Source organism: Coptis chinensis, chromosome 1 (assembly GCF_015680905.1).
Source record: "Coptis chinensis isolate HL-2020 chromosome 1, ASM1568090v1, whole genome shotgun sequence".
NCBI classification, from domain to species: Eukaryota; Viridiplantae; Streptophyta; class Magnoliopsida; order Ranunculales; family Ranunculaceae; genus Coptis; species Coptis chinensis.
The window spans coordinates 9,250,622-9,274,680 of NC_141456.1; the positions used below are offsets into that span (position 1 = coordinate 9,250,622).

General features: G+C 38.3%; 2 protein-coding genes and 1 long non-coding RNA gene across 7 annotated transcripts; 2 read left to right on the forward strand and 1 right to left on the reverse strand.

Annotated features, from left to right (window-relative positions):
• Positions 1 to 920: 920 nt before the first annotated feature.
• On the forward strand, positions 921 to 9,785 carry LOC147521937 (RNA helicase family protein). 5 transcript variants are annotated; one of them, XR_015211394.1, is made up of 13 exons: positions 921 to 1,029; positions 1,103 to 1,149; positions 1,233 to 1,313; positions 1,431 to 1,647; positions 2,109 to 2,523; positions 3,550 to 3,753; positions 4,576 to 4,736; positions 5,923 to 6,108; positions 6,801 to 7,032; positions 7,796 to 8,047; positions 8,289 to 8,423; positions 8,608 to 8,813; positions 9,274 to 9,785. XR_015211394.1 is itself a non-coding variant. In XM_086589549.1 (13 exons), the coding sequence occupies exons 1-12, from the start codon at positions 995 to 997 to the stop codon at positions 8,789 to 8,791; spliced, it is 2,100 nt and encodes a 699-aa protein (XP_086445675.1). In that variant the 5' UTR covers positions 921 to 994; the 3' UTR covers positions 8,792 to 8,813; positions 9,173 to 9,785. The 5 variants fall into 5 exon arrangements, 4 of the variants coding, with proteins under 4 accessions (XP_086445675.1, XP_086445679.1, XP_086445686.1 ...); XM_086589549.1 differs by having other exon boundaries at positions 7,845 to 8,047; positions 9,173 to 9,785; XM_086589553.1 differs by having other exon boundaries at positions 7,845 to 8,047; positions 9,185 to 9,785.
• Positions 8,623 to 11,638, reverse strand: LOC147521938 (uncharacterized). Its single transcript, XR_015211406.1, has 2 exons — positions 10,973 to 11,638; positions 8,623 to 8,935 (listed from the first exon to the last, which is right to left on the reverse strand). It is a non-coding gene; the product is annotated as an uncharacterized LOC147521938 (long non-coding RNA).
• An 11,115-nt stretch (positions 11,639 to 22,753) lies between these two features.
• Positions 22,754 to 23,625, forward strand: LOC147521939 (uncharacterized). The gene is made up of 2 exons (XM_086566766.1): positions 22,754 to 22,858; positions 23,218 to 23,625. The coding sequence occupies exons 1-2, from the start codon at positions 22,754 to 22,756 to the stop codon at positions 23,623 to 23,625; spliced, it is 513 nt and encodes a 170-aa protein (XP_086422892.1).
• Positions 23,626 to 24,059: the final 434 nt, after the last annotated feature.

Sequence of the window (24,059 nt, forward strand, 5' to 3'; positions counted from 1 at the left end):
AAAAAATAGTTAACTGGAAATCGGAAATCGGATGTAACTACATTGAACTACCCTCAAAGCATAAATAATTGGAAATTGGAAGCTAGATGCAAACTAACCTCGAAAAATAATTAACGAAAAATCATAAACTGGATACAGATGTATTGAATTAACCTCAAAGAGTAATTAATGAAAAATTGAAACCTGGATGCAAATGCAATGAACTAATCTCAAAGAGTAATTAACGAAACATTGAAAACTAGATGCAACTGCACTGAATTAACCTTAATGAATAACTAATGGGAAATCATAAACTTGGTGCAACTGCACTGAACTAACCTAAAAAAATAATTAACGGGAAATCAGAAACTTGATACAACTACACTGAATTAACCTCAAAGAATAATTAATATAAAATCGGAAACTAAATGCAACTACATTGAACTAGCATCAAAGAATAATTAACATAAAATCGGAAATTTGATGCAAATGCATTGAACTAATCCCGAAGCATAGTTGTATTATATGTAGGGAGAATATAATGTCTCGACAAGTATAGTTTTGCATTTTAAGTAATATTTACTATAATTATTTTATTATGATTGAGAATGCCTTGCTATCCAAATAGCTTCAATATCATCTTCACCACATTTGACATTCTCACAAAAATTCAATCAAATTTCTATTATTAAACCTAACAACAAAAATAAGTCGATGAGTTTTATCAAAGTTTGGTGGTTTCTTTTTATAGAGAGTGGTGCAAGAAATTTGAATGATTGATTAATATAATTTCAATATCTCATAGCTCTACATAGTTGATAATATTTTTAGAATAATTTAATATAACGATACATTCGTAGGACGAGTTCGAAAGCTAGTAAATTTTAATTGAGGTTGATTAAGTTTTAATTAAGCGAGTTTATAAGGCCTTTATTTTGGTCTGGATCCAGAAACCGGCCCAATACCCACCCTTGAAAACCCAAATTCTTCGCCTCTTCTTCACACTTGCTCAAATATGACTTATACTGAAAAAAACGACTACTACGCCAGGTAATTTTTTTTTTTTTTGTTTACTCTTATCAAGCTCAAGTGAATTTTTCAAAGTTTAATTTGTTTGTTTCAGTAAACAAAGAATTGAACAACAGAGAAAATCTTTACCCATTGCCTCAGGTATTTTATTATATATATTTTTTTTTTTTTACTACTGCTAGTTTTTTTTTTTACTTATATTGTATCATGGTAAATTTTGTCAGCTGAAAAGAGAATTGTTGAGGAAGTGAGAAAGAATGATACTTTGATTATAGTGGGAGAAACTGGAAGTGGAAAATCAACGCGTAAGTTTTATTGCATTGTCTATATATACTAGCAAAACGGGCCCGGCACGAGCTTTTAAACTTGCACATATATGTTCTTGTAGCTTTTGTTTGATGTTAAAACTATGTTTTATACAGAATTACCGCAGTTTTTATTTAAAGCGGGATTCTGCCGGGAAGGGAAGGTCATAGGGATTACTCAACCTCGACGTGTTGCTTCTATTACTGTTGCAAAACGTGTGGCTGAGGAAAGTGGTGTTGAGTTGGGCCAGAGGGTTGGTTATTCCATTAGATTTGATGACATGACTTCGCCTTCAACGAGGATCAAATACATGACTGATGGATTGTTGTTGAGGTACACAGGATATAATTCTTGATATATAATCAATTTAATATAAAGCCTTTTTAATGCTGATAAAAGAAACGATGTAATGACATTTGTTGGTGGTGGTGAAAGTGAATTCTAATGATTGAATGTCAAGGGTCTTATAAATTGCTTAACAAGCTGGGGATACTGTTTCTTCGAAAGAGAGTCCACTTAAGGGAGTAAAATGGTTATCACTTTTGTTGGGGGTTTTCATGAGTAGTTTTAGGTGTCCAGCCTTTTTCAAAGTAGATTGGTTTAAATGACAGGATTGGGAGAACTGATAAAGTGAAGTACCACAGGGTACTGAAGCCTTTTAAAACAATTAGGGTAAAGGAAAATAAAGAATTAAGGTCAAATGTTTAATTATGAGTTATTATTGGTTAGCTTTTGAAATGTTAATAGAAGTTTTTGTTTAGTATGAATTGACTTGGTTTTTGATGTTTTCACAGAGAAACATTATTAGATCCATTTCTCTCTAAGTATTCAGTTATCATTGTTGATGAAGCTCACGAGAGAACAGTCCATACTGACGTGCTACTGGGTTTGTTGAAAAATGTACAAGAAGCAAGGTCACAATCTAGTAGTCAACAATTCAATCTGGAAAAAACAAAGTCTAGTAATGGCACAATGCTTGACAAAGAAATTCCTCAATGCTCAAGTATTCTGAAGCCATGCCAGGGAAGAAAGTTTCCTCCACTGAAGTTGATCGTTATGTCTGCAAGCTTGGATGCAAAGGGTTTTTCTGATTACTTCTTTGGAGCTAAAGCTGTCCACATCCAAGGGCGACAGTATCCTGTAGATATACTTTATACTAATCACGTTGAGACTGATTTCTTAGAAGCAGCCCTCATAACTATTTTCCAGGTACATTATTGACATCATATACTCCTGGGTTCCTATTATCACCTAGCTACAAAAGTTACTAACCCAATTTTCGGACATATAAACCGAAAATAACTGCTAGAATGCTAGACTAGCTCATAGGCTATATGGAATCGTCTTATGTTCTTAGAAATGGGGTGATGATGCATTTTTTTTTTTTAATGTTGATTCACTTGTAAATAGACTCAGTAGTAATTTTTTTTTCTTGTAATGTAGGCCTTCTCAGCCTGCTTATCCCTTATTAATGGAATTTCACTCTACTTCAGCCAAAAAAAAAAAAATTAGAATAATTGGGTTTGTAACTTGAAACTTGAAATCAATTAGGTTATTCACTGTAAGTTTTCTTTACTTGTTCCCTTTCTCAAAAAGATATAGTAATTTAATTCTCAATCTACTAAAAAATCTGGAGAACAACATTTGTTAATCGTGTTTCACAATCTTTAACTCGGTATCATTGAAAATGAATGCTTCTAGAGGTTTAGCTCATCGATTCCCAACTCACCCTTCATTGGAGAATCCATTCAACTTTCTACATGCATATATAACCTAGAAAAGTTGAACATAGCTGAAGCTCATTTGGAAACTTACTTGATTAAGTATTCATTTAGGAAACTGTTTTGTTTATCCAAGTTGTTAGAAACAAATGTGCTTTGAATGGATCTATAGATGGTCTTTTCACTTATATTCTGATCATGGGCACAAAAATTAGATGATAACTAGCCTTAGCAGAGGCTAGGTGATGTGGACCAATTGTAAGTTGCTTTTACTCAGTAAGAGTTGAATGACACACATCCTTCTGGAGTACCATAAAGTTACCTCTGGTCGTGTTCATTCCAAACAATATCATACATGTTTTGAAAGGAGTCCAGTGGACTTTTAGTTACAACCACTTCATAATGTTCTTATATCTTGTCTCATCTTTATTTTTAAATGCGAACATCTTGTCTAATGTTAGTTGTTTCAAGTAGTGCTTCATGATGAATAGCCCACTTCCTTTCTTAATGTTAGATTCATCTGGAGGAAGGCCCTGGTGATGTACTTGTATTTTTGACTGGGCAAGAAGAGATTGAATCCGTAGAAAGGCTTGTCAAGGAACGCATTAGGCAATTGTCTGAAGACAATCAAAATATGATTATGTTTCCTATATATTCAGCTCTTCCATCAGAGAAACAAATGCTAGCATTCAAGCCAGCTCCATCTGGGTTTCGGAAGGTATGCTGTATTCTTATTTGATTTCACGTAGCATAAGAACCAAGTTGATCGAGTGCATTTTATTGTTGGCCTCATCTTTATTTAGTTGCATGTAGAATGGTCTAATGGAGATGTTGTTAACATCTAGAAGTCAAGTTGGATATGCAGGACAAAATTGAACAAAGTAAATAAACAAAACCTTTGCCTCCCACAGATACAAAGTATCTGGTGTCATTGGGCCATGCTTAAAGCAAAATTCTCCTTTTTCTGACAAGTGTATTTTTCGCAATGCGGGGGTGCTTCTTGTGCTAAACGCGTGTCATGCATCCATCGGAAGGTTCTAACTGGCCAATGAGCCTTGTTAAAGAAATTCAAAACTGCATTTTCTGGTCCAATGATCTGAATATTGTTCAGTAGACATTTAAATGTGCTTCAATTATCAAAATTTTATTGCTCTCCTAGGCTGCTAGAGGCACCAACATTTTATAGAAGACCCTGTTACGTAGGTCTTGATGCAGCTCTCCACTCTGCTAAGTTCTCATTTGATTAGAGAAGTAGAATCACTGAAATTGTTCTTGGGGGCTTACACTTTTGTCAGGCTAGCCTTTGGTTGGATATAAAGAGGAGGTACTATAACGTTCAGGGAAACAATTTCACATTACTTTTTGCATTTGTTTCTTTGTGGTTCGAGGTGTTAAGACTTTTGGAAACACAATTATTGTCCAATTGAATGTTGCCCTTCCATTGGTAGCTTGTCTTCGTTTTACTATTTTGTGAAGTAGTAAGGACACTTGATGCATGAACTACGCTGCAGTTGTTGAAAATACTCTTTGCTACATGTAGGTCATACTGGCAACGAATATTGCTGAGACTTCGCTAACTATTCCTGGCATTAAGTATGTTATAGATCCCGGGGTGGTGAAAGCACGCTGTTACAATCCTCGCACAGGGATGGAATCATTAAATATTGTTCCGACATCAAAAGCACAAGCTCTTCAGAGGAGGTAGCATACTGAACTTTTTATATATGAAGCTCAAAGACTAATTTTGCAGCTAAATTGCATATCTTATCTATGTGTGCTACATTCTTTTGGTCAATAGATCAGCTTTCCTGTAATTTTAAGTCTATTGTAAATACTTGATATAGTATATCAAATGCTATGGTTTCTAACTTATATTTTCAACGTAGTCTGATGAACATGTTATCCAGTTTCTCCATGACCATGAGTATACATGGCTTTCTTGCATCCTATGAGTCATCATCAATTTAATTGCACTGTATTGGTTGGTGACATTCATGAAGTATATTCTCATTTCTTCAATGTCTGTTTTGTTTAATCAAGTCTTATTTGAACGTCAAGGCTTACTTTGAGACCATTCTTCTTCATCAAGTGGTGGTCATTTTGAGGCGTTTCTTCTTCTTCATCAAGTCTTAGAACTTCATCCCGTCATGTATTCTTACTAGCTTCTCACTCCTTACATAGGCCCATTTATTTATTTATGTGATTTTGTTTTTACCATAAGTAGATTTCGAAGGCGACCGCTCATATGGTTATTGATTCTCCATTTTAGAAAATCTTTGGCTTAGTGGTTTATAACTCTGGTTGTTTGCCATTCAAGAGTTCTTGTTTAGCATTTTATACCATCTGATTTGTTCAATCAAAATGCCATACCATGGAATTTATAGGGCTCCCCTGAAAATCCTTCGAAAGCTTGATTTAATGATATCCCGGGTACTTGCATTTTACTTTTCCTTAAAGATCTGTATATAGAAGACTATATAGCATATGTCACTATGATTCAAGCAAACTAATGTGAACTAACACCAACGCAAATAAGTCAATGACATTGGTATTACACAATTGTAACCGGAAATCCTTTTTCTCCTCCCTATATGGTTACACTTGGTTATAATTGTATCCCTAAGTGCTCCTTTCTTTTGAAATCAATGAAAACCATGTGTCAGTTTCTCTTAATCTCTTGTAGAAACAGATGTGTATGAGTGTATCATGTGAAAAGAAAGAAGATGAACATCAGAGTATGTATTTTGTACATTCAACTCTATTCCCATACTGAACAGAATAGCATCCTTAATTGTGTCCATGTTACTGTTGGAGTGTTTGGCTGCAAGAACGTCTTTCGTAGACATAGTACTAAACCAGAAACAAAATTGACATGTCCTTAATGCAGTGGTCGTGCAGGGCGTGAAGGACCTGGGAAATGCTTCCGGTTATACCCTGAGAGTGAATTCTCTAAACTTGTTGAGTCCACTGTGCCGGAGATCAAGCGGTGCAACCTCTCTAATGTCATTCTTCAGCTGAAGGCTCTAGGTGTGGATGATGTTGTTGGATTTGACTTCATGGAAAAGCCATCAAGGTGAAGTAAAGCTACTGAAGGTGCCCTAAATGTATCTGTGTTGTTTGTTTCACTTTATTTGAAACATGATCTTGTTTAAAAAGTGACACATTTATAAACTCCAGATTCACTTCTTTCCCCAAAGCTGCTAAACTGTAAGTGAATGTTATTATGTGAATGATGTCCTGTCCAAAAAGAAAATTAAAAAGGTGTTTTTTACGTACTTTATTTTTTCTTTGTACTGTAAATGATATTTTTGTTGTTCTGTTTATAACATTCTGCAATTTGTTAGGTTGATTGATTTTATTTATTGATGTATTATCATTATTCTTAAATTAAATAATCCGCGCCGATCTATTTCCTAGTCATAGCCATGTTGTTTAGATACTCTTTCCTCTTATTATTATTGTTATTTTACTATTTTATTTATGTTCATGCTGTGCATTCTTCTTTGCATAGATAATTTAGTCTTCACTTGCTTTCTTAACTGAAAATTTATGACTCCCTAGTCTTATGTGAAAGATATCATTGTTCAGTTAGAAAATTATTTCCTTGTTGGTAGACTCTTCATTGGGTGATGAAATTGAGAAATCATAATTTTATGCTTTTAATGAACAGGATTGCTATTGTCCTCTGACTCTTCATTGGGTGATGAAATTGAGAAATCATAATGTTATGCTTTTTTCGTCCTCTGACTCTTTGAGAATGAACAGGATTGCTATTGTCAAAGCTCTGGAGCATTTATTCTTGTTAGGAGCTCTAACTGAGGATAGTAAGCTCACCAGTCCTGTTGGGCATCAAATGGCTCGCTTACCCTTGGACCCTATTTATGCAAAAGCTCTCATCGTGGCTAGTGAGTTCAGCTGCGTGGAGGAAATGTTGATAGCCGTAGCGATGCTATCGGTGGAATCAATTTTTTACACCCCTCGTGAGAAGTTGGATGAGGTATGCATGAATCCTTTTTCTTTATGCTAATCAAAGATTTGCTACTGTCATGGCTTTGTGATAGTAGATTTTGTATGATGAAGTGTGAGCAAACATTTTCTAAGATATCGCCCTGTATAAAACACATCCTAAAAATGAGTAGAGTTTTTGAACGTGTATCCTGGTTAAGTATTCATATATGGACTATGACAAACAAGTGCAACCGTCTCTCTCTCAAAATTTAGAGAAAAAGTGTGATGGAACCAATAGCGGAGGTGATTAATCAGACTAGTTCACGGAGTTTCTACTGCAGTTGGTCTGTGAATTTAGGTAGACACTACCGAGTACCGACTTGCATATTGCTGATTTTCCATCGATGAAATCCCGAATTTTTTTAAAACAATCAAATTTCATCTAAAACCTAGTAAGTTATCATAGACATTTTTGTATTTTCCATATTAAAAGACGGGTTTTCTTGAGTGATAGTCTGTTGGAATTATATGAGTATTAAGTGGAAGGATGACCTCATTATATGTTCTACTTTGTGTAGTGTTACTATGTTTTCTATAAAAAGATCCTGCTCACATATGTTATTGCTGAGTGGTGACCCACTTAAGAAAACTAACTTTATTTTTTAAAACCATGAAACCATTGAAGTCTTTAACCACTGAAAAGCAGTAGCTTGCTTTGAAACTGAGTGGCGTCCAATATTTTAAGAACCTTTCTATTTTTCCATGGAAACATCGGGTATTTATAGTTGTTTTTTCCTCTTTTATTCTTACAGTATAAGATGGGGTCTTCTTAATCTTGGGTTACCCTTTCTTGGTTGTCAGGCAAGAAATGCAAGGAAGAACTTCTCAAGCCTGGAGGGGGACCATCTCACCTTGGTGAATGTATTTCGGTCCTCTGCAGAGTTCTTGGAGAAAAGAAAAATGTCAGGAAGTAAGGATAAATCAGCTGAAAGAAGCCTAGGCAAGTGGTGCAAGGACAATTTCATCAATGGTCGTTCTCTGAGGCATGCTCGAGACGTTCATAGGTTAGGTTACGATAGGGAAGTCATTTATCAACTTCTTCTGTATGCCTGAGAAGTAATAGACAGAAGGCTCGAATGCTTTTATGCCTGCGCCTTAGAAAATGGATTATGTCCAATCATCTTTGGTGTATATGTTGTAATTTGCATTTGACAGACCTTACTACCCATTTAAGTTAGTCCTGTTGATATTTATGGTTTCATCTGTCATTCTTCATCCTTATGCACATAATTTTCATTCTTGCAGTCAAATAAGAGGGCATGTTGAACAGATGGGTTTGCGTATTACTTCATGTGGAGATGAAATTGTTCAATTCCGAAGATGCCTTACTGCTTCCTTTTTCCTCAATGCAGCTTCTAAACAGCCAGATGGTTCTTACAGGTCTGAACTTGACATGACCTTATGTAATTTGACAACTGAGTAATATTAACCAACACCTGTGACTTATGATTTATTCCATATATATGTTGCTTGTTACTTGATGAAGTGAAATGCTTCTCTGAGCTCTTTGTACGTGCTCTTATTAATTATTTCTAATATGTCAACCTCATATTTGCTGTGCCAGGGTATGTGCTGGTGGTCAGATAGTGCGGATTCATCCTTCTTCGGTGTTATTCCGGACAAAGGCAGAATGCATAATATTCAATGAACTGGTTCGAACAAATGACGATTACATCCGCAACATAACAATAATAGATCAATTGTGGTTACCCGAGTTGGCACCTCAATACTATGCTCCACAGAATTAAGATATATGGTATAGTGGAACAGGTAAGAAGCAGCCCTTGATAGAGCAACATGGTTTCTTGCATATTTTCTTTCATCATGCTGCAGATTCCCATAGTATAGTGTCTATTTAGACTGCCTGCGGCTAAAGTGCACGGTCACACATTCTGACAAAGAAAATAATCATTAGAGAAAAAAAAAATGGAAAGAAATAAGAAGAGACAGAACTTCGAGTTCCTAAAGCTATCTGCTAAAAAAAATGTGATGGTATGAGTTATAAATTCTTGGCTTATGTAGTAAACATGGTTATTTGATCTGACAAACATTTCAGGATCGTTGATGGCTAAGATTGCTTATTTTGTTCAGACTTGCACTTCTTCAATATAGTTAATATATTTCATCAGTTTCATCTGCAGCTTTCACTGTGCTTGTTCAGGCGACTTCCTGAAACATATTTTTTGATGGAGTTTTGGCCACTAATGGTTTCCTGTAGTAATCAACGCAGAGTGTGATCGGGGTCCTTCATGGTGCCATTCTTGCTTTGAAAATGCTGGACAGTGCTTGTACGAGCACCACGGGTCAGCATACAGAATACACATGTCAAACATAGAATTGGGGTGATTGAACCCAATGGCCAATGGAATTTGCTCTGCAGATGAAGGGTTCTTACAACCTTTAGTCCTTCAATTGAGGATGGCGATGTCAGGTATCCAAAACAAAGGCCAAAATGGTTGCCCGGGGAAAGAGTTTGTGGAACTATGCAGAATGGGTCAAGTGGGAAGAATTGTTTTCTATATGCTACAACTTTCTGATTGCAGGATGTCTTCCATAAAATGTTGTCATAAGTGATTTCCTTTGTCTAGTTAGTACTTATTGTAATCAACTATACTGGAACTGATATACCATGGCAAATTGTGAGAATCATATTGCTCCGAAGTTAGAATACGATCGTTGTAACATAATTTTTCTTGTAGAATGTAAGTTATGTATTTGAAAGGAAAGGAACAGAAGCTCTTTAACGTTGCGTCCAGTGGTTTGGGGTCTTTTAGGAGTTCAAATTTGCTAAAAGGTTGATTAATGCAAAAAATGTCAGTGTGGTTGCAACTTCGACAGACATATACTGATATTTGCTAAACATAATTTGGTACGTACAGAGCGGCCGATTTTGGCTAGTGCCAAAATATTTGGAGCATCACACTACCTGACTACCACATAACAATAAATTGAAAACTTGGCGATTTCAAGAAGATTCTCTTCTGTTGTGTCAACTTTTCTTCAAGAAAATTCTTCAAGAAAACTGAAGTAAATTATACCGCACGTACCAAAGTTAAATTTGATTGAGTTTATTATAACAAACATTGTGTGAGGTGTCTAACACATAGTCATATCCTAGAATTACTGCATAGCAGTGGGGAAGTGAGCCTAGCAAGGGTAGGAGATGAGAGAAGAGGAAAATGAAGGAGGGAGATGAAGAGAAGGGTGGAGAACAACGAGAGTGAGGAGGAAGATGAAACTATAGGGGGGGGGGGGGACCTTGAGGAACACACAACATTAGCTCAAAGTCAGGGAAAAAATCAGGCATGAACATAAGCGATAATCATACATATCACCAATAGCTATAACCGAACCCTTATTGAAAATAACTCTAACATATACCTCAATTCAATCACTAATTAATTGTTTACCCGGCCACTTCCATAAATATATTTCCATGAAGACACATATACCAATAGAGAACCTTGGCGCCACTAGTTATCCCATGCTTAACAATCCAAACAATATCATTTAGTTAAAATTGTAATCTGCAAGCTTTTTAACCCATAGCTATAAACAACTTTTTCCAAAATCCAAAGGTTCTAACATGAAACACTTCAAGCAAATAAAACCTTGCCGATGCTCGACCATATAAACACCCATGAAAACCAAAGTATTTTATCGTCAATAACATAAAATTTATAGTTGTGATATATGTATTATTCAAGATACTTCAAAACAAATAAAAATCATGCATATAAACAGTTCAAGCAATGCATTGACTTTCACACGGGTTACCATCGAAAAACTTACCCACGAACCCATATCTAAAAAAAAAACTTGACAGCAGTATAACAAGCGTGACTTCGAGCAACTTAATATATATTCATCTCATAGTTCCAAATAAACTAAGTCAATTGTTAATCCATAAAAATTTATAGACTACTCACCTTAAATTGAGAAGCAAAACCAATTCCTACAAGTGAATTTGAAATCTCGCGCTCCGCTTCGTCGTCGACAGCAACATGGTCGCTTCTACCTTCTCCCACTTCTAAATAACAACCCTCACCAATTTCGAGAGAGAAACCGAGAGAGGGAGCGAGACTTCCAGTGTGTGTGTGTGTGTTTCCCTTTTTCCCATTCCTAATCTTTAACCCCTTATTATATTACTAGAATTACTGCATATAGCAGTGGGGAAGTGAATGTAGCAAGGGTAGGAGATAGAAGAGGAGGAAGATGAAGAGAAGGGCGGAGTGAGAGGAATATGAAAAGAGGAGAGAAACTATACGGTGGGGAGGGGCACGGGGCACAGACCGACAACAGCCAAGATGCATTTTACACCCTCTAAAAATACAGGGGGGGCATAGACAGACAACAGACACGACAGACAGACAACAGCCAAGATGCAATTTACACCCTCTAAAAAAAACCCAACTAAAAAATGTTCGCATACATTCACTTGACTACATAGCAATGAGGAAAAAAAAAAAAAACTCCTCTCCTTGCTGCGGGTGATAGCAGCGCTTTCCATCTAACTCTCTTCTTCTCCCTCATTGGTGTTTGTTTTTTTTTTTTGTTTTTTTTGAACAAGGACCAGGCCTTGAGGACAGTAGGGTATCTGGTTTTGTTGGGTTTTTGCTGTTTGGTAGACAGCTGAGATAGGAACGATGAGCGCCTCCACAGATATAGAAATAGCCCAGGTTGAATCCAATAGCATCACCAATCAGATTGAGGCTCTTCAACAGAATATGAAAAACATGTTCTCAGGTAAGAAGAATCAAGTTATAGAGATAAATTGTATTAATATAGAGGAAAAGGTCATTGAGGAGCTCACTCTGGTTGGGAAGCTATATGGTGGATATCCGATATAGCCGGAGGAAGTGGGGAAAGATGTACATAGAATCTGGCAAACAAAAGGCAGAATAACGCTTGAGCGTCTTGACAGAGAACATGTCAAGATTATATTTGAAAAAACTCAGGAATGTCAACATGTGCTTAATAACGGACCTTGGATGCTGGAAGGCCACATTTTCTCAGTAAAGGAATGGCTTAGAGGCAAGAGGTTGGAAGATTACCAGTTCGAATTAGTTAAATTCTGGGTTCAAATATGGGATCTCCCAAAGGAAAGGATTAACAATGTAAACGTTTGGAAGATTGGAGCTGAATTGGGGAAGGTCTTGGAAGCGGATATATCTTGTCCACCTGAATTCAACCAACCGGTGGCTCGAGTTCGAATAGAGATGGATGTTAAAGAAAGGTTGCAGAAGGACCAATAGATCAAACTTGAGACAGGAGAAGAGCTAGTGGTTAGATTCATCAAGTATGAAAAGTTGGAGGTGTTCTGCTATTTATGCAGTGTCATTGGGCACGACCAACTTGCATGCAAAATACGCAACCAATATCGGTATGAACTGATAAAATGTGGAGGAACTCTTAAGGATGTCAAACAAAATTTTAATAGCCAAGTGAAAGAAAATAAGTTCTACAATGGGGTTGCATTTTCTGGCAAACAATCCTTCACTATAGCTGGTACACCATCAAAGCTAAGATTTGAAGAAACTCCGGCGTCGAAAAGAACAAACTGGGCTTATGGTGGCCAGAAAACTGTGGCAAGGAACAAACAGGACAGATGGGTCGGGTCAACGTCAGCTGATACAGGGGATGACAAAGACAAAAACAAGGACTTAGAAGTGGTGTCAGAAGAAGGACTCACATCAACAGATGCAACGGCTACTCCAACGGTAAGTTTTCAAACGGTCACTGTGACAGTAGAGCCTAGTCCAAATGTCGCACAAGACACTGGGCCTCAGGCCCAAAGATCAGAAGCAGAGGCATAGGGGCTTGGGCAAAAAGGCTTAGCTGGAAAGGAGAAACACCAAAGCCCAACGGTTAACCAGATGGGTCTAGACCTTGTTATGGTGGACACCAGAGAGAACTTGGACTTTGTAGTGTTTGGCAAGACCTGGGATAATGAGATGGAGGTTTATCAGGCTAGTTCAACTATGTATTTGGGCACCCATAACAAAGCTGACCCGGTGGAGGGGATGGTTGACAAGTGTTCTCAAAGTAGGTCAGAGGAGGCTAGTTTTGGTGACCAGAGTGATTATCCATCAACCAAAAAAGCTTTATCAGTTTTCAAGAATGGTGCCTCGAGCCTCACAAGTTCTGAGCCAGGCCAACAGACACAAAAGCGAGAGAACCAAGCAGATCAAAAACCCCTCATCCATAATAAGCCTACACGTGGTAGAGGGTTTAAACTCATGGCTTCCCGAGGTGGGAGAGAGAAGGGTTCCAAATCTGAGTTTAAGGCAAGACTGGAAAGAGAAAAAAAGGAGCAAGGAGAGAAATCCCAAAGGAGAGATAAAAGGAAACTTGATCTTAGTTTTGAAAAGGAAGGGGATATGGTGATGAATGGGGGAGATGGATGGGTCAGGAGAAGCAAAAGGGTAGTTGAACAATGGTCAAAGAAAGCTAAGCAAGTGGCAACTGAGATGAGAAGTCAAGGGAAAGGGCACCTTCTAATTCCACCGAATGCCCACATAATGCAGATCTCGAGTGACTCAGCTACATCCACTTCCTCAGAGGAGCACATTGAAATAGATACAACTACTGACCCAACCCCAACAGAATCGGCAAGTACGAATGATACAACAACTAATGAATCTGGAGTTTCGGAGGAAATGAATGGGGAATATCAAGCACCAATGGAGGTATACTACTCGAACAATGAAGAGGAACTGGGAAATGAGTTGGGAAATCAGAATCAAAAGGATAGGTTGGGGTATGAGGAAGAGCCAATATTCCAACCATAACCATTGGCCATGGATGATTCTACTGTGGACCGGACCACTATTCAAGGCAAACAAGAGAGACAGAGGGAACAAAAGTATGTTGGGCAAAGCAATCCAGAGGTGCAACAGAGGATTGAGGAAGAACATGACATGGGGGTTTCTTACAGTGGAGGTCTGGCTTCTCCTCCAGGGTTCACGTCGGTTGTCCTTTCACAGCTGCCTTGGTACCCATGACGATCCACGCCTGGAATTGCCGGGGGATAGGTACCACCACGGCAGTTCAGTAACTAAAGGACCTGATGGGTAGATATAATGTAGATATAGTTTGCTTGGCATAAACAAAAACTAGTAAGGAGGGTATTGGTAGTCTTAGTAAGAAGCTCAAGCTAAGTGGGTATCTTGCGGTTCCAGCTCAAGGTCTAAGTGGAGGTCTGGCAGTGCTTTGGAAAGAAGGAGTGGACATGGAGATTCTTGGGGCTTCCCGCAATCAAGTTACAGGTAAAATTACTAATTATTTCAGTTCTGAAGACTGGTTCTTTTCTTTTGTGTATGGTGAACCAGCTGCCCATAATAGAAATAAAGTATGGAATGAGTTGAAGGGATTAGCCCCTCTAATTCATGGATCTTGGGTTTTGTTTGGGGACTTTAATGCTATAACTCAGTTGAATGAGAAGGTTGGGGGGAGAAGTATCTTTACTAAAAGTATGCATGAGTTTAACAGCTTGATAAATGATCTTGGCTTGGTGGACTTGGGCTTTAAGGGCCCAAAGTTCACTTGGAGCAATAATCGGAGATCAGGTGCTCATGTGATTGAAAGGTTGGACAGAGCTTTGGCCTCTCCTGAGTGGTTAACTCTGTTCCCTCATGCCCTAGTCCAAACTGTTGCTAATGCCTCCTCTGACCATATTTCTCTTATTATCAATTTGGACAATAAGGAGGAGTATACTCCTAGACCTTTCAAGTTTTTTAATGTGGCTTACCAATGATTCGTGTAGACCTGTGATTGAGAATGCTTGGAATGATATAACACATGATCTCCCTGATAGCAATCTTATACATAAACTTAATAAAACCAGGAATGATCTTTCTTTGTGGAATAAATTTGTGTTTGGCAACATTTTCACTAACATCAAGGCTACTCACAAGGAGTTGGACAAGGTCTTGGTTAAACCTTTCTCTATTGAGAATTACAATAAAGCAAAAGAGTTGAAAGATACTCTGCTGGGCTGGTATGATAAGGAGGAGGGGTTTTGGAAACAAAAGTCCTCCACAGACTGGATCAAAGATGGGGGATAGAATACTAAGTTCTATCATCTTTCCACTATTTATAGGAGGAAAAATAAAATAGATAAAATAAAAGATGAATATGGTAATTGGCAAGAAGGGAAAACTGCTGTGGGAAATTCTCTCAACCACTACTTTACTGAGATTTTCAACTCTGATCAACCTGAAAGGGATGATCAGATTATGAATCTCTTTCAAAATATTGTGAGTGAGAGGGAGAATGAGATCCTCACCAGTATCCCAAATAAGGAGGATATTTGGAAGGTGGTCAATAAAATGGGCAGCCTAAAATCCCCTGGTCCTGATGGGTTTCAAGGTGTGTTTTATAAGAAATGTTGGGACATTGTTGGACCCTCTGTGGTGTCCTTTGTGCATGACTTCTTTACCAATGGTTACCTCATCCCTAAGTTCAATGAGACCTATATTGCCTTGATACCCAAGGTGGTGAATCCTGACCATGCTTCCAAATTTCGACCTATCAGCTTATGCAACTTTGGGTACAAAATTGTATCAAAAGTTCTTGCAAATAGGCTGAAAGGTCTTTTGAATAGGATTGTGTCTCCTTTTCAAGGGGCATTCATCAAAGGAAGAAGCATTGGGGACAATGTAGGTCTTGCTTGTGAGGTGTTTCACAATATGAAAAACATGAAAACAAAGAAAGAGGGTTGGTGTGCCCTTAAACTGGATATGGCTAAGGCGTATGATAGGGTAGAATGGGCCTTTGTGGATAACATCTTTAAACAACTTGGGTTCACCAATAAGTGGAAGAGCATGATTCAACAATGCTTATCCACTATTTCCTTCCAAGTCACGCTTAATGGCTCTCTATGGAGATGATTATTCTTGAGAGAGGGCTGAGACAAGGGGACCCCTATCCCCATTTCTCTTCATTTTGGTCTCTGAGGCCCTCTCTAGGATGATTGCCAGAGTTGAGCTCAAGAATGAGTTACATGGTGTTAAAATCAGGAGAAATTCTCCTGCCCTTACACACTTGCTTTATGCTAATGACTTAATTTTATTCATCAAAGCAAATCTTGCTGAAAGTGGGCATCTTAAAAAGATCCTAGATGATTACTGCAATGCTTATGGGCAGAAGATTAATTTTGATAAATCTAGTGTGTTCTTTAGTAGAAATGTCAATTATAGATAGAAGATAAAGCTTAAACGCTTATGGAAAATGAGGAACTTTAATCCAAAAGAAAAATATTTAGGTGTCCCCATTATGCTATCAAGGAAAAAGGCTGAGGACTTTAACTTTCTTGTGGACAGAATACACAGGAAAGTCAAAGGGTGGAAAGCTAGGGTGTTGTCCCAAGCAGAAAGAACTACTCTCATCCAAGCTGTTATCCAAGCCACCCCCCTATATTTTATGTCTACATACTTGTTGCCTGCTGCAACATGTAACAAGATAGACAAGATTTGTAGGGATTTCTGGTGGAATGGTACAGAACAATCAAAAAGTGTCCACACCATAGGGTGGGAACAGATTTGCAAGAGTAAACATGAAGGAGGTCTGGGTCTTAGGAAAACAAGAGACATGAATGTGGCTATGTTAGCCAAGTTACCTTGGAAAGCAGCCACATACATTCACTCTCTGTGGACTAGAACTATGTTCAGCATTTATGGCAAGAAATGGATAGGAGATGTGGAAAAACCACCTGACCAGGCTTCCTACTTCTGGAAGGGTATACACCAAACTTTTAACTCCATCAGTGGGGGTCTGATATGGAGGATAGGAAAGGGAACCACCATTTCCATTCTGAAGGATCCATGGCTCAAATGTCTTAATAAGCCTGTGACTCTGGAAGAATTGGGGGGTGATGGATGACTCTCTGTCCAATCTTCATGTGTCAGACCTTTTTTTGACAGACAAAAGTGGTTGGGATTTAGCCAAACTAAACTAATACTTCTACCCTTTCATATGTCAGCTGATACAAGAGATAGTTGTTAGACCTGAGTCTGCATCAGCTGATAAAATGATATGGGCTATGGAAAGTGTATAGACCCCCACCTTATGGCTCATTAAGCCCACGAATCCAGCCCAATACTAGGTCTGGTCCAGCAGTTAAGCTTACGTGCTTAACCCTAGCCCATCCAATTACTAGTCTATTTATGAATATGTCAAGATTCATAATTATAGAAGATAAAGATAAAAGTTCAAAGAGATAACAATTCTTTGGACAAACAAACACAGTCCTCTTAGGACTCAGTCTCTACCAATTCATAAAAAACATTCTCTCTCACAATAAGGAACTACGTTGAAACTTGATCCATAGGGAATAGATCTTGGGTACGTAGGCAGCCATTATCTTGGTTCAGTTTCATCTCCCCCAACATCAAATTTCTTTGTTTCTTAGTGCGTTCTTTACGATTGCTCTCGTTGTGTTGAAGCAGGTTACTGCCGAAACATAATTGGCGCCGTCTGTGGGGATTTTTGAATCCATTATCATGTGAAACAATCAAGATGGTAAGTACAAAAACATATCAAATAGTCAACATATTCCTCCTGCTAATAGGAATCGCAACCCTCGAAATTCAAATCGGCCAATATAAGAACCGTTGAACAATCGAGTTGCTCCTAGTGGTAGGATTAATTCTCAACATCCAACTGCAGCAGCACCGCCGCCACCGCCACCGCCACCGCCAACCGGAAAGTACAAACGCCGCCGCCACCACCCCTAACAGTCTTGCAACAAGAAAACCTGCAAGTCGGTAATCCCTCACGTGGTCCGCCGTCCATTCGTGTCAATCCTTTAGTTGACATGGATATGGACGTGGACATTACTCTCACATTAACTAACGGAAAATGTGATAGTAACAGCCAATACACCCCTAATACGGTGGAGCGTGAGTTACGATGAGTCAAAAATTTAAATAGGAACTTGAGAAATAAACTGGCAAAGAGGCATAAGCCGGTGGACGGTGTTGCCAATTCAACTACATCACGGCGACCACGCAGGGATGCAGGCCATTCCAGTGTATGGGACCGTCTTAAAGATCCACGTCATCGTCCTCAACAACGTGCTACTTCTCAAGCATAGTTAAACAGTGCACGCTCTAAGAGTAATAACCCTATTACCCAAACTTATAGGGAGAATCGGATTGGCAGGGATAATTACTACCCTAGACATGTCCGATCTCAAAGGAAAGATTTACCTAAGAGATGCAATTTCAGGGAAGACCGCCATCCGAGATATGTCCGACATGATTGGGAATGCGGGCATCGCAGACAAGAACAACAAAACATGGAAGAGCGATATAATTATACCGACCACCCTGCCAAGGGTGACTGTACTATCGGCCTAGGCAGGCTGGTTACAGGGATAGAAGAAGACAATCACCGGTCGGAGCTAATTGTGTGTACCGCCAAAGATCTCTAACTCCACTAAGAGACAATGGAAGGTATCTTTCTCCACATGGGCACGACCGGGGCCGTCTAGCTGTTCGAGCAAATACTTTAACTCTGACAGCACAACAGTTAAAATAGTTGATTGCAAAAGAACTTAACGATAGAGAGTCAATGGATGTCAGAATTTAAAATTTGACAGTCAAGGAAGGGTACTTGATAAGTTATGAAAAACGTCATCCCATCCAGGTTTAACCTGACAAGGAAGACCGACATCCCAGACAGGTCCGACCTAACAGGAAAAAAAAAAAAATCACAGAAGAAACTATAAAGAAGACCGTCATCCCAGACCGGACCGACCTGACAGGGAAGGCCTACCTCTTTGACTTGAGGAAAATCGCCATCCCAAACAATTTCGACCAGACAGGGAAAGAAGGAGTCACGGAAGAAAGTATAAGGAAGACCGATATCCCAAATGAGACCGACCTGAAAGGGAAGGCCGACCTCGTTGACTTGAGGAAAATCGCCATCCCAGACAGGTCTGATCCGATAGGGAAGGAAGTTGTCACAGAAGCAACTAAAAGGAAGACCACGATCCCAGACAAGCTACCGACCTGGATAGGCTGGTTACTCGCAAAGAAAAAGACAATCTCCAGTCGGACCCAAACGTGTGTACCGCCTAAAATCTCCAATTCTTATAAGAGATAATGGCAGGTGTCATCCTCCACACAAGCTCGACCGGGGGCGTCTCTCTATTTAAATCTTCTGGATGAAATGGATTTCACCCCGCTTAACACAAAGTCCCTTCGATGTAACTTCCACAAATAATGGTCACGGGCATGAAGAGCTTTGTCGTTTCTCAAGGGGAATTGGGTAAAGGACTTACCTGTAATTTTGCAGGCTTATAGTACAACGCCGAAGTATTCAGCTGCGTTATCACCTTTTAACCTTGAATATGGCGTTGAATCAGTTTCATCCACAGACCTGATTTCCAGTACATCTCAATGGTTGATGTTGAAACAGACTCAAACGATATTTTTACCGTTATGAAGTTCTTTTACATTTTTACATTTTATCCATCAATAAAGACATTCAATTTCCGTTATCATATGTTTGGTTGTCCTTTATTACATTACTCTATTCTTCTGTACTCCTTCTTTCAACAATATTGTCATTCATTAGCATTAATTCCAAAGAGGTCATCCATATTATGCCTTCTTTGGTCCAAGTATGTTGTATTCATGCTTGCTTGAAGAAAATCCGAGTCAATAAGATGGTTATTCCTGCTCAGTACGGTTATTGGAATACTCTCAAATTGTAATATCCGTGTGAATTCTACTACCAAGGCAATGACATTGTGTTTTAGTTTGGTCCAAGTGCAAGAATGACAACCTTGTACCTGCGGAAAATTCCAAACCTTGTCTCATGTTTGGTACATGTGTTGTTACACCTGAATAGCTAAGGTCATTAAGGACCACCGTGGCCCCTTTACCTTAGTTTTTTCACTAACAACAATGGCGGCGAGACTTACACTTTCTTATACTGATTTTATATTGGGGGCGTCTGCATTCCCTCATTATATCGCCATCATATTTTTCTATCAATATTACCTATCAACATGCAGCGAACAACACAAGATCAAAAACAAAAAGTGATGTTGCATTTCCATTAAAGGTTGGTCTTATATTTCCTACTTTTATTACACAATCAACATTCTATTACTTTCCCTCTAGAAAAGGCACACCTTTCGAAGCAACTTTAACAATCTCCATATACATTAGATATAATTTATTATAAGTATTCTTTCTCTCTTCATTCTCTTCCAGAACATCTGCCTTTTGCATAACTGCTTGCATCCATTCCATCTCCTTATTTCCTATCTCTAGAGAAGCTTGTGTTAACAATTTCTTGTTTTCCACATTCTCTTTCTTAGCAGCATTTAATTCTTTTTCTAATCCCAACACTTTTGCAGTCATCTTTTCGTTTTATTCTTCTTGCGTTTTCACCCGGGATTTCAAATCTTCTAATTCTTCGGTCCTTACAGCGCGTTCTGCTCTTGTTCTTCCATCTCATTTAATTCTTTCATTATTATCACTACCTGGAACATTAACGTAACCTTAAAACGCATGTTACAAATAAATAATAAACAAATAAACCCATAATTTACCTCGTTCCTTTTCTCCCGTTGCATGCTAGTTGTCACATGGATTAAATTGATGGATTCAGCTTGCGTTTTGTGATTTTCTTTCAGTGCTAAAATGCCAACTCCAACTTGTATAGTATCGTCTTTCTTATCTAAATTTTTAGACACAGTTTTCTCCTTTTCTTTTACGCTCTCTTCTCTTCTATACCCATCTTCTAAAAATTTATAAGTTTCACCATCGTTCTTCAACTGTAACTCATAATATATTTTTCTTAACGTTCTCCTTTTTTTTGAAGTATTCACTTCTTCCTTTGTATCCTTATTACTATCTTCATCTTCTACGATTATTCGCTTATTCCTAATAATATTGTTTTGATATGTGATCTTATTTTGTCTGTTTCCCTCGAGCAATGGGACTCTACTCTAAATTCGAACAAGTTCAAAAACTTTATTTTATTTGTTTCCTTATACTATCGTGTTTGCTCTTCACCTTTTTCAAATATTCAAATCGCCAGATTGTTTAGTTTTGTCTAGTGCGTTTTGTCTCTTTCTCAAACCAAAAACAACACCAAAATAGATAAGGCCGGCCCTACGTATTCACTTTGTTTTTTGTTTGTTTTTTTTTTTTTTTTGTCATCTTAGTAATATCTATCTACGACCAACTCAATAACCACGTACTACAACAAATTCTATTCCCTAGACTTTTAGCCGGTCCTATCCATTATCAATACTTACATCATATTATACCGGCCAAATTCCATGTGCTTAAAACCGGCCAAGCATTTTTACTTTATTAAACCCGGCCAAAACCATGTGGTTTTTCAAGTTCCAATTTGGCCGGTTCTACCTTGTTATTACTTTTATCACTTTATTATTTTTAGGCTTTTAGCCAACCTCACACAATCTCTTAAGTTAAAACATTACTTCCGACCTTCTGCCAATAACTTATGCAAAAAATTTCCGCTAAAAAATTTCGCCAATTCTTTCCGTCAATAACTTCCGACCTTTTGCCAATTATTTCCGACCTTTCGCCAATAACTTCCGCTAAAAAAATTTCGCAAATTATTTCCGCCAATAACTTCCACCCTTCCGCCAATATTTTTCGTAAGTTATTTCCGCCAATAACTTCCACCCTTCCGCCAAAAAAATTCGCCACTAACTTCCGCCACTATTTTTCACAAATTATTTCCGCCAATAACTTCCACCCTTCTGCCAATATTTTTCGCAAATTATTTCCGCCAATAAACTTCTGCCAATAATTTTTGATAATTATTTCCGCTAATATACTTTCGCTAATAATTTTTGCTAATTATTTCCGCTAATAATATCCGCCAATAATTTTCGCTGATTATTTCTGTCTTTTGTCGCCAATAATTTTCATCTACTGTCATCGCCTACTGTCACATTTGACAATGAGATTACGCCTCCAATACTTGGTAACATTTATTCTATTTTATCTTTTTCTTTTAAATCAATGTTCTTCCATTCTTTTTTCTATATTAACTTCTTTACCACATGGGCTTTGCCCATCTACCAAAGAGGGGGCGATGTATAGACCCCCACCTTATGGCTCATTAAGCCCACGAATCCAGCCCAATACTAGGCCTGGTCTAGCAGTTAAGCCCACGTGCTTAACCTTAGCCCATCCAATTATTGGTCTATTTATGAATATGTCTAGATTCATTATTATAGAAGATAAGGATAAAAGTTCAAAGAGATAACAATTCTTTGGACAAACAAACACAGTCCTCTTAGGACTCAGTCTCTACCAATTCATAAAAAACATTCTCTCTCACAATAAGGAACTATGTTGAAACTTGATCCATAGAGAATAGATTTTGGGTACGTAGGCAGCCATTATCTTGGTTCAGTTTCATCTCCCCCAAGATCAAATTCCTCTATTTCTTAGTGCGTTCTTTACCATTGCTCTCGTTATGTTGAAGCAGGTTATTGCCGAAACAGAAAGGTTCGGGAAGCTCACTGTTAAGTCAGCATATGATTTTCTGAGGAAAAAAAAAAGAACACTGACTTGGGGAAAAGTTCTAGTGTGAACTACATAGCTCTTAAGCAGATTTGGACAACCCCTTTGCCCTCCTATATACAGATGTTTATCTGGAAAGTTTATATGCATGTGCTACCCCTAGAAGACAGGCTGGCTGAAAAGAAAATGAAAGGGGACTTCACATGTCTTTTTTGCAATAAAGAACTTGAAACAACTGAGCACTTATTCTTCACTTGTGACTGGACTAGAGCAATATGGTTTAGCTCGCAAGTGAGAATGTGAATCAATCACTACCAGAAGTACCAAAGCTTGAGGGAAAGACTAGACTTGTTCCTGTCTTGGTGCCATGGCAAAAATAGTGAATTATCCTTGGCTGAGACGCACATCATGTACCTGCTCCAACACATTTGGAGAGCCATAAATGAGGCCAAATTTGACAACAGGAAGGCAAATAGGGACCGTATCATCAGACTAAGCAAAGGGTTAGTAGACAAGTGCTTTGATGCATTCAGAGAAGCTCCTTTAAACCCTCGAGATTTTGTTAACTCTTTTCATGATTCTATGGATAAGATGTTTCCAGTTATACTAAATGATTGTATAGTGATTAGATTTGATGCTTCATTCAATAGGAACACAGAGTGGGCTGGAGCGGGAGCAATAGCAACATCGAGGGGGAAATAGTTGGAGCTGCAGTCAGGAAATTCAGGGCTAAGGAGATAGGGGAAGCAGAGATGGTTGCAGCTGAAGTGGCAGCTCTGTTGGCCAAACAGCTTGGACATAACAATTATGTTTTGGAAGGGGATAATCTGGAAGTAATAAAGGCGCTTCAAGGGGCTGACTGTCCTTGGACCCTGGATATGCTAAAAACTTCTATTTTCTCTATTGTTTTGGAGTTTAACTCTTGTAATTTTAATTGGGTCAGTAGGATTTTAAATAGGGATGCAGACTCACTAGCAAAATGGGCTAACCATCAGCTGGGAGGGTCTGATCTTCCGAAGTGTATGGTTGATGTGGATTGTGTTCCAGTTCACCTTTAGGTGTTTATATATAATCCAAGTAGCTTTGCATCGAAAAAAAAAAAAAAAAAAAAAGTAACCCTTGACCATTTTTTTTACATTATCTGTAGAATTTCAAATTTTCAATAAAAGATAATTCGTTTCTGAACACTGTATTTTGCTACAAGAATATCCTTATGATCAGAATTGGCGCCTAAATACCTGTCGAACAGTGGCGGAGATTCAAGCCGAAAACTTGTGGGTTGGCAATTTATATCTACGGGGATTGCACTGTTTGCCAAAGTTTTTCACCATTTTGGCATTTTCCATTGATTTGTTAAAGTTCTTGATAAAACTCACGAGTAGCCAGTGCTTCCTTGTCGTGTGGGATGGTTCATCAGCTACTCCAAGTAGGGAGCTTTCTCTGTCCTTCTAACGGGCAAGTGTACGGATAATATGAGCAGTTAGCCACAGAG